The following is a 10,833-nucleotide window of genomic DNA, read 5'->3' as shown; positions in this document are numbered from 1 at the left end:
GGCGCGATTGAACCCTCCGTCCTCCGCTTCTTCCGGCGCGAGACACCTCCATTCTGCGCATCTCCATTCCGACATCGGACTATCTCCGCGCCGAGGAACACCTTCATCTCGCGGCGTTTCGCGTGTTTTCTCATTTCCTCCCCACGTCCGTTTCGAGGCGAAACGAGGCGCGCTGCTCCCGCGAACGCGGGCGTCGCTGACGTCTCGAGATAATGGAGCGAGCTGCGGCGGAAGCGAACGTCCTCGCGGCGGCTGACAAGAGCGCATCCGGTGGAAGAACGAAAGGGAACACCACGGGCGGGGAAGCCTAAAGTGTCGGGTGTCGCGTCGTCTCGATGACCGATTGTCCATCGATCAGCTAGATCGAGAGTCGGAGGAGATCTTATTAGCTTTCCCGAGGAGAGTCTCCGAATGCGAGAGCAAATATACCCGACGGCGAACGATTTTTCGAAGAACCGCCGCTTCCAGGAAAGCCGGAAGGTCGGGCTACGGACGCAATCAAGAGCGTATACCACGGGAGAGGCATTTAATACCCCGCAGAAGGACTTCTACGTGGGAGCAAAAACGCCAGAGTGTTTCGAGTGCCCCGAAGCGTCGCCTTATTAGCTTTTGCGCGACGGACGAGCGGCGGCGGTCGCGAAAAGGGACATAATATCTCTGACGGCGGTGAGGAAGAAGAAGAGACCCGCCGGCGCTCTCTAGATTAGAAGGTCTCGGCCACGGCGATTATTACCGTCGGGACCGGGGTTACGCCGCGCACGGAGGAGGAGACCGCCGGTGGTGATCGATCCTAACGACCACCGTCCACCATCGGTCGTCGGTTCCGGATGCGGTTGCCGTAAGAAGCATGTCGAGCCTCGCGCGGAGGAGACGCACGGCGGTGCTCGGCTCGAAGCGCTGGTGGCAGGGCGGATGTTGGGCCACCAGGAGTCACCAAGAGGCGTATCTGCGGAAGCTCTACGGTAGAAAGAACAATCAGGATGCGCGGAGCGGCGGCCAGAATGACGAGGACGCCTCGGCGCGACCCGCCGGCATCGACGCGCCCTGGGCGACGCCCGGCGTTTACGATTTACCGACCATCACCGACGCCGAGCACCATTACTTGGACGCATTCCTGCGGAGTCATCGCGAGAGCGCGGCGAACGGTGACCACGACGTCGACGACGTCGTCGCCGCGATGGTCGGCTGCTCCGCGCTGGCGGCGTCGCGCGCCAGCCCGACGGAAAAGTGCGTCGAGTTCCTGAAGAGCGCCCGTCACGACGACGGTACCAGTTTCGGCCGCCGTGCCGTGGGAGACGCGGAATGCGGCCGCGTACCTGACTGCGGCTCAGTGCATTCGAGTTACGACACGGCCGCCGGCTGTTCGGAGTAAGTGCCGCACGGTCGTCGAGGAGAGTCTTCTTCTTTTTCTTTTTTTTCGGGACATAAAATTTACAGTTCAAGGAGATCAATAAAGAAGTCGCAGAAAAATATGGGGAGGGATTTATTTTAAAATCTGAGTGAAAAGTCCGCGGACGTGGATATAAAAATTTCAGAAGGAACGTCTGAACTTTTTAATACGCGTCAGTTAAAAAATGGGAGCTTTCAACAAAAATTATACACTTTACAAACATGAAAAAAAAAAAGAAAAAAAAGAATCTTATTCCGTATTTTATTTTTTAAACACACAAGGTTTAATTCGAGGGTCAAACCAATTTTCCAGATTTTACTATTATAAATTAGAAATGTGCGAGGAAACGTAAAGTTATAGTCGACTAATTGCACACAATATATTATACACGCATGAGTTACGTTATTAGATTCCAGCGGTATCGTCCGACATATTCATAGAAATTAGATTTAATGAGCCGGGAATTTAACGAGGGGTCCGGGATGTAAAAATCAAACGCCGTGTGACTGAGCGCATCATCAGGCCCGCTTTTACTACCTCGTCTGCTTTCGCGTAAGCTTATCTAGACCGCGATTTCCCGTTTAACATTCTCAGACGCTTCTCCGCGGTTGAAAAACGCATATTTGCACGGTGGAATGTGTATTAATCAGGAATCCCTATTCGACCGCTGCACGGGGACATCATCGCGAGATCGTTTCGATAGTTCTGCGCTCGCCGATGCGGAACATGTGGAACGGCGCGTGCGATTTCTATGCACGCTCGCGGAGAATCTTAGATTGAAACGTGTATCGATTTATTCAAGCGAGGAACCAGGAATCGCCGTCAGGCGATTAGGTGATAATTTACCATTCGTTCCATTTTGTCGTGCATCGTTCCACTTCTCTCGTTGCTACGTTCCCGATTTTTCTTCCCGCACGCGGAAGGATCAGCTCAGCCTCGGACATATTTTAGGAATTACATCTACATCGTAGAATTCTGGTAGAATTTTGGTAGAATTTCCGAGCCACCTAGCCCAGGTAGATTTTGCGAAATTTAGGCCTGTAATTAGGCAGGATTCCAGACTCTAATAAGAAGATCCTAAATTGCAGGTCTGCGTAATTTAATTCAAGGAAACACGAGGCACAATTGCGCTCCTCAAGGATCACTCTCGTGAGAATCTCTCTGTATCTATCTCGAGATCTCGACGTATACTTTGTAGATTTATATTTTTACGTACACTTTCCTCTCTTTTTCCCATTTAGACAATGTGGCGTTAAAAAAATTTACAATCGAGCTCAACTTAACAAGGCAGGTGCGATAACAATAAAAAAACAGGTAGCGTCAGGTATATTTGCCGTAACAATGTCAGAGTGGCTGTTTAAAAATTAAATGGCTCGTTCTAATCTCGATCGCGTACGAGATCTGGCAAAGTATTACGAATAAATGTTTAAATATCGACGAGATAATCGTTACTAACATTTGGTTTTTTTTTACAGGAAAGTGTGCCGAAGCTGCAGGTGCCCGCGGGAGGAGCACCAGAGGGCTTCGACGGAGGCGGGCGGTTCCTCGGGACTCGGTTTGGGCCCGGGTCCGCCGATGGCGATGGCCATGGCCTTTCCGGGCGGCGTCGGGGGCGCCTCTCACCAGGAACCCTTCAAAAGCCCGGTGCAAGCCGCGCCGGCCGGCCTAGCGCTGCAGGAGGCTCTGATGCAGCATCATCAGAGGCACTCGCAGAGCGACGACGACAGTGGCTGCGCGCTCGAAGAGTACACGTGGGTGCCGCCCGGACTCAGGCCCGACCAGGTACCAGCATAGATTTATTTCGACTTGATATAGTAGACTTTCTCCGTGCTTTGATATTTAGACATCCTGTCGTGGAAAAATTTAAAACGAAGTATATTAAAATAAGAAAAAAATATATATTTTTTATTTGCATATCAATTTTTAAAAAAGAAATCTTTTAACGTGAACTATTAAACCTTAAATATATACATTTCATAAAAGATCGGAAGTTAAAATAATGCGGCTGAGCAAATCGGTAAACGGGGCGTGAAAGTTTTTTGCAGGCTTTCATGCTTTAAGTAGTAATAGAGATCAATTAATGCGCCGTTGCGGTGAGAGAGAAAAGAGGTGGAGAAGAAGGCCTTTCCGCCGTCACGTATGCGTGTAATGCGAGGGTGTCCCTGGTGATTCGTCTCGCCGGGGACCAGTGACCGCGACCGCGGGCCCCCAGATAGCCGGGACGATTACCATCATGAACGACGACGGCGCAGTGAGTCATCAGGCCGCGCGCCGGTGAAAGCTCCTCGCCAGGTATAACGATGATAAAGCGCGATCGAGGGGTTCGCCCGAAAAAGGGCACGACAGAAGAGAATGCAGAAGAATGTATTAACAAAACGTGCGGTTGTACATTTCGACCTTCCATTTCGAGAAATTTTATTCTTTAAAAAGAAAAGAAAAAAATATGTTAACCCAGAATATTTCGAATCCTGCTGGATAACGTGATAAAAAAAAAAGCTCGAGCGAGCTTCTTCAATTTTTTACGGAGCGGCTTTGTGATTATCGGTATCCTGACTAATCTACCTCGTTCCTCTTTTTTTTTTTTTTCCGAAACACGTCCTCGCACGTAGAAACGTGCCGCGTCGCGGGATATCGGGAACGGAATCGTTTTACTTAATTAAACGCGCGATAGCGTGAGCGGTCGAATAACGCCACGCAGATTTCCGGCCGAGTCGAAAGGGGACTAACTAACGCATTCGTCGGCCATTAATTGGCGTAAAGCGCGGCACGGCGCAGTGGAATAGAGTCCTTCTTTCTCCCGACTGGCGACGGGTGCCGGCTTTTGCGCGCCGCGGCGCGAACACCGTCGTTTATCTCGCGACTCCTCTCTACCTTCTACGTTTCCTCGCCTCCTCGCCCCCGTACCCCGCTTTTATTTCCCGCTTTCGCTTCTCGTCCCGGCGGCGTCCGTCCGCGCGTTTTCTTTACTCATTTTAAGTGTCATTACGTCTAACGCGCATTATATATTATGACTCGGCGTTCTCCGCGATGGGGACGGTAATCCCGTGCAACAAGCTTTTCGCGCTCTTAAGCCCACCCCTACCTCCCCGCCGGTTGACGCCGTCACTTCGCGTTTTCGCGCAAGCATCTCGAGTGTATCTGAAAGCACAACAATTCGTGCGGCAATTCGCGCGGCAATTCACGGGGATTTTGCATCCGTAATGAGCGACGGCGAGCCGGTATCCGCGATCCCCCCGTGAATCAGAGGAGACCGATATCCTCTTCGGAAATCGGTGACTCCAGCAGGTTTTCGTTTCAGCAGTATAAACGCACGTCGGTGTTTTCCTTCGCCTCCTCGACGTGTTGACAGTGACCCGTCCCGATACTTATCTAAATTCGCGGCGGTCGACAAGGGCTTCAACGACCATCCGTTAATGTCAGCTGCAGTTGACACTAAATTCCTTTCCCCTCGTTTATCTATACGTATCACGTAGCCGGCGATCTGCGACGGGGACGAGAGTCGCCGGGACTGCGTTGGTTGGAGTCTGGCGTTCGTCCACCGAGTTTCAATCGCCGGGTAATAACCGACGTGAAACCAAGACTCTCGATAATAATTTTTTTTTTAACGACCGTTCTTCCCCCGCTGAATCTCGAAGAGTTTTTCGGATCGCTTCGCGAGCACGTTTGCGCTCCGTTAAAGAAAATAACACGCCTCGGGCACGGCCGAATCCCACGCTCGACGTAAAGTAACCGTAGGTCGGTCGCCGCGTGCAATTTTCGCGATAGGCGCGCATTATCGTCCGCACGTGGCCCGCCCCAGAGTGTTCGCGGTATACGGGACTCCGTCCTCCGCGTTCTCGGGGACCCAGGCTCCAGTTCTCAAGACGCGGTCCGCGCTGTTCGCAGGTGCATCTGTACTTCAGCGCTTTACCGGAGGACAAGATCCCGTACGCGGGTAGCGCCGGCGAGCGGGAGCGGGTTAAGCAGCTGCTGCAACAGCTACCGCCGCACGACAACGAGGCGCGTTACTGCAGCGGCCTGACCGAGGAGGAGAAGCGCGAGCTACGCGTGTTCGCGGCTCAGCGGAAGCGCGAGGCCCTCGGCCGCGGACACGCGAGCCAGCTCGAGCGGCCGCACGGCGCCGGATGCCGCGAGTGCGGCCGCGCTATCGCGGCCGGCGAGATGGCCGTCGCTGCAAGCCGCGCTGGACCAGCCGCTCTCTGGCACCCCGCCTGCTTCGTCTGCTGCGTATGCCGGCAGCTGCTCGTCGACCTGATCTACTTCTGGCGGGACGGCAGGCTCTACTGCGGCCGCCACCACGCCGAGACCCTGAAGCCGCGGTGCTGTGCCTGCGACGAGATCATTCTCGCCGACGAGTGCACGGAAGCCGAAGGTAGAGCGTGGCACATGCGTCACTTCGCCTGCCTCGAGTGCGACCGACAGGTAAGATTGACAAACGATCTTTCTCATCTCGCGATCATTGAGCTTCTCGGGGTTTCAAGCTGGAGAAATACTTCTCGCGAATTGAAGAATTAATAGCAAGACTAATTAAAAAAAAAAGAAAAAGAAAAAATAAAAGCTGACACTTTAAGGTTTTGACAATTACAATTTTTAGAACCACGTGGCTGCTATGTAATATCTGCTAATTATTAAATTTGTTACGGGCAAATAAAGACATCCGCGTGCCTCGGTTCCGCACGCGGGGGCACGTAATGTATGTAACGGCCCGCGCGATATAACTTCTCTTCCCTGTGGGGACTGGTCCGCGGACACTGCATCGAGACTCGAGACGGGATCGGGTTTATAAATATATAAATGTGGAATATCGGATTTTTCGTAAGGCGATATTCCGAGCCGCGGCGAATCGCTTCGATCTAACGGTACCCGGCGCAGCGTCGGAAACTGCGCGCCGCCGAGTTAATGATTACGTCGCTATCGAATTTACAGCTGCGCGGCAATTCATAATTCCGCGCCAGCTGACTCTATCTTCAAACACGTCTTCCGACTTAGATAGAGCCGAGATGCGGCACAGAAGCAGCGCGCCTTCCGTCCTGCCAGGCGTTCGGAACTTTAGGTGTGAACTTGTAACAATGTGAAAAGAAACCACGTGTAAATTACCGACAGTAATAAACGTAGAGCCACCCTGTAAAACTTTCTCAAGCATTACGCAAATGGTAGTTGCAGAAATTTTATTGTTTAATATGTGAATATAAAAAAAAAAATTAATCCTGGCAACTTACAGCTAACTTTTTCTTTTTTTTCTTTTTTCTTTTCTTTTTTGCAACGAGGCGCATTTATCACGCGGCCTGGCAAGCTGGGAAAACTTTGAAGGGAACGCGGCCGAGGGGGATCCCTATTTAAATTCACTCGACGCAATTTACTAAGTGATGATATAAGAGTTATTCTCTCCGGTTGAGCGCGGGATAACGCGGTATCTATATCGCGTACGTACGCGAGAAGCGAGAACTCGAGAAGAAGCCAGCGCTTTTATCTGATCGCCGCCGTATGTAGAGTACATGCTCCAGTGAATAACCGGTCACCGGCGCGGTGCCATTATCACCGAAGCCGTGCTTACTTCCCCGCGTCTAGATAAGACAACTATGTTCTCCTACGGTTGAGGAATGCGCTACCGTCTTTCGGTACAACGTACTTCACGACTATGTCCACCCTCCTTGTCAAATTCCACTCATTTCATAAAATGTACAACCCGTGAAAGCTACAAGTCTTTCACAATTAGAAAATAAGATACGATATTTATTTATATTAAAAAAATATATATATATATTTAATACTCCAATTGCGTGTATTGCTTTAAATGATAGTCTTCTCTGTCAAATTAAAAAAAAAAAAAGAATATAGCAAGCGGGTTTTTCTTTCTCTCTTTTTTTTCTTTAAATAAAATTATGCAATGAGTTTGCAGATTCAAGCTCGCGGCACCGTTCGCCTCTCGTAACAGATTTATTCGCGCTCGACCCGATTCCGCATACGGCGCATCGTAATCACGTAATGCTGGATGCCTTTTTCCGTTCGCAGCTCGGCGGGCAGCGGTACGTGATGCGGGAGGGTCGGCCGTACTGCCTCAGGTGCTTCGACGCGTCCTTCGCCGAGTACTGTGACAGTTGCGGAGAGCCGATTGGCGTCGACCAGGGCCAAATGTCGCACGAGGGTCAACACTGGCACGCGACCGAGGCCTGCTTCTGCTGCGCCACTTGCCGCACGTCTCTTCTGGGCCGGCCGTTCTTGCCGCGACGTGGTGCCATTTACTGCAGCATAGCGTGCAGCAAAGGGGAGCCGCCGACGACACCGAGTGACTCCTCCGCCGGTCCGCCGCCGCCCCCGCCGTCTTTCCTCAGGTACTCATTCTCCTCGCATACCTCCTCGGCCCGGCGGGTCACCGGGGGCTTGCCTTCATTGTCCCCCGCCGCCAACTCCGCGAGCTACGCGCGCGAATCCGCAAAAATTATAGCCGCCGGCAACATCCCCGCGATTACGCGCGAGGGTCTGCACAATTCCCGGTGCTCGCGAGCTGCACGGGAAATTATTACGGCCGCGATAAATTATACTAATGCGGCCAGTTTCATCGTCCAACTTGGTCTAACTTGTTTCGCCTCGACGGAACTTGCTTCGGGTAAATCGTTGAAACTGCAGAGATTAAAGTTGGCCGACGTGAACGGCGAAGTAGTCGGCCTTAACGCTCCGCTTGAGCGACGTAGAACCGAAATCGTGATGAGAAGCAAATCACCGGTGCCGAAGCCGTACGCTGATTTTTGATTTACGTGTAAAATATTTTAATTTTATTTTACGGGTGATAGGGCATAATTTAGTACTTTGTACGGATCGTGGTTTTGAGAATAAATGCATATTTTATGAGCGATATTCGGGCGTGAATTATCCTAAGCGAAATCGGTACTCGGCTACTCGGGGCCACATGCTTAAGGACATGTTAATGCGTCATCTATGGAGCGGCGCCTTTTCGTGGTTGAATTTAAATTCGGCTTATACGTAACGACCTCGTTTCGGAGGCGTGCACAGGGAGGACCGAATGTCGCATTTAAATTTTATTACGCGTCTAATTGTCGCGGATTTCTAACGTGCCGCGAGTGTGAATATAATTTAAATTCGGAATGAGAAATAATTAAAAACATCGCGATCGTCCGGCGAAACGGGGATGAATTTTTTAAGTAATTTTTATCTCCGGCGAAAAACGCCGGTTATAATTTAATGAAATGCGAGAGAGCATTAATAGACTGTTAAAAGAGGCTGCGTTAATTAAATACCCTCATATTGGGTCAGGAGAATTTAATATTACGCTTTTAGTTATATTAGTATAATATAATTTATATGTATATTAATATGAATATAGAAAACTGTTTAATATTTAATGATTTTCGGCAACGAACGACGGATGTATTTTATATGATGCTCTGAGCACCTCTCGTTTCTTTTTTCAAATGTAATCTATGGAAATATAATTAATTGAATAATTGACAGGTAACTGGCATTCGTCAATTAAAAATTTGATACATTAAAATGAATTATCTGCCATAATATTAGATCAACGCGGCCCGTCGAGGGACGCACAGTTAGTGGAGCTCCTCCGTACTTATTTTTAATTTATATTTATTCCCTAGGAGCGGTAGAAGACAAGCGGTGGCTATGAGTGAGGGCTCGTCGAGTCCACCCCCGCCGCCGCCGCCACCGCTACCTCCAGGCTCGAGGCATACCCTGGGATCTCCGAGAAATTCGCCTCGGATGATCAGGAGGCACCAGCAAATGTCCGTCTCTCTGGCAACGACGCCCACTCAGAGTCCCCAGAACGCTCTGAATTCCGAGTTCGGCGCGGAAGAGCTCACTTCCAGCGGTTCCCGACCCAGCGGCCTCGACAGGGTGCTTCTGGAGCGAAACCTTGAGAGGCTGTTGCAGGAACGCGGCTCCAACGCCGACGAAAATTGCAGCGAGCTTGGAAGGTACGGCAATTTATGTTTGAGTACTGTTATTTATTTTTATCTAATTCTCCAAGCAGCTGCATTTAAATGAAAATTACAAAACGAGGATGGGACGCTAGTTGAAACGCTTAATTTTGTTCCTCAAGGGACTGTATTAACGTTGCGAAAACGCGATTATGTTGCAGGCTGATGCAAGCGCGGGACCGGGAGCCGCTGAGATGCGTACAGAATTGCACGCCGACTCACGCGTCGAGCATGCCGGAATTGCCGCCACCCCCTCGGTCGTCGTCGGGAGCGTCGGCGTCGACATCGACCGCCGGCGTCCTGACGCAGGAGCCGGCGACGTCGCCGGCGAGCGCCGGGGTTGGGGCCGGAGCCAGCCAGACGGATCCGCCGACGCCGACATCACGGCGCGTGCGATTCCAGGGAGATCTGGATGTCAACGATCACGGTGCGACGTCGCGCATTCCCCTCTCGCCGACGAACGACCGGAACTCGTCTTCGTCACCCTCGCCCACGTCGCTGTCGCGACCGAACGTGTCTCGATCGCGGAGTCTGCAGCCCGAAGAGGTCGCCAGCACGTCTACTTGGGGTGCGTTAACGTAATATTTTATTTTAAAATCTGAGGAAAAAGCATCGTTCTGATTTTCTGAAATTTATTTTCGCAGGAACGCCAGGTACGTCCAGGTCACGGTTAGACGGTGAAGACGACGACGTGGAAAGCTGCTGCTCGACGTGCAGCTCCTCTAGCAGCTCGGACGAAGCCGCGGCTTACGCGCTGCCACCACGGCGAGCTTACGGTGGCGTCCGGATCTCCTACGTGCCGAATGACGCGGTGGCGTGTGCGCGAAAGCGCGCGCCCGCGTCCTCGTCGTCGTCGAACCAGGCGCAAAGAGATACCGAAAAGTGTGTCATATCTTGATAACTCATTCGACGTTACGCGAGCCTCGACGCCGTTCCGTCGTGACGATCGAAAGAGTACAACGCGGTGGAAGAGTTTCCGCGAGGTGGACGCACTTTCCAACATCATTCGGAGCGTCGTGAACGCCTGCGGCATCGCAGCACGCTTCGCACGCACGCGAGGCACATGGACCTGCACGGCGAGCGTGAAGATAATACTCATTTCAGTTCTGTAAATAATGCGAGCTCTCTTCCGGGACACGCGATTGCCGCTACGAACCGGTGCGCATGTTCCCTTATTTTTTAATACCCCCATTAATGTATTTGATAATAATAAATGACAAAGATAATAATCTTAGGCGTTCAGCTGCTATATTTGTCCATTTCGAGATGAAAGTATGCGTAGCTACTGGGCATCGGTGTAATAGCTCGCTTTTTCCTCGCGACTGACAATTCGCGTGCAGAAACCGAGACAGCTCACCATGAGTATACCCTTCTAATTATACGATATTACCCTTTCACGGCTGTATTCGATTGTTTATCGGATGCGCGATGATGCGATAATCGCGTTCGTCGAGGATCATTTCCGCGGACGGTGAAAACTCTAAAGCGAGCACG

General features: G+C 51.2%; 1 protein-coding gene across 1 annotated transcript; it reads left to right on the top strand.

Moving 5' to 3' along the window:
* Positions 1-388: 388 nt before the first annotated feature.
* On the top strand, positions 389-10,568 carry LOC139108881 (protein espinas). The gene is made up of 7 exons (XM_070667528.1): positions 389-1,368; positions 2,866-3,172; positions 5,276-5,812; positions 7,403-7,722; positions 9,001-9,336; positions 9,501-9,907; positions 9,984-10,568. The coding sequence occupies exons 1-7, from the start codon at positions 848-850 to the stop codon at positions 10,235-10,237; spliced, it is 2,682 nt and encodes an 893-aa protein (XP_070523629.1). The 5' UTR covers positions 389-847; the 3' UTR covers positions 10,238-10,568.
* The last annotated feature ends 265 nt before the right edge of the window (positions 10,569-10,833 follow it).

Source organism: Cardiocondyla obscurior, linkage group LG16 (assembly GCF_019399895.1).
Source record: "Cardiocondyla obscurior isolate alpha-2009 linkage group LG16, Cobs3.1, whole genome shotgun sequence".
NCBI lineage: Eukaryota > Metazoa > Arthropoda > Insecta > Hymenoptera > Formicidae > Cardiocondyla > Cardiocondyla obscurior.
The sequence above is the reverse complement of the archived record's forward strand: the minus strand, read 5'-3'. Positions and strand labels throughout refer to the sequence as shown.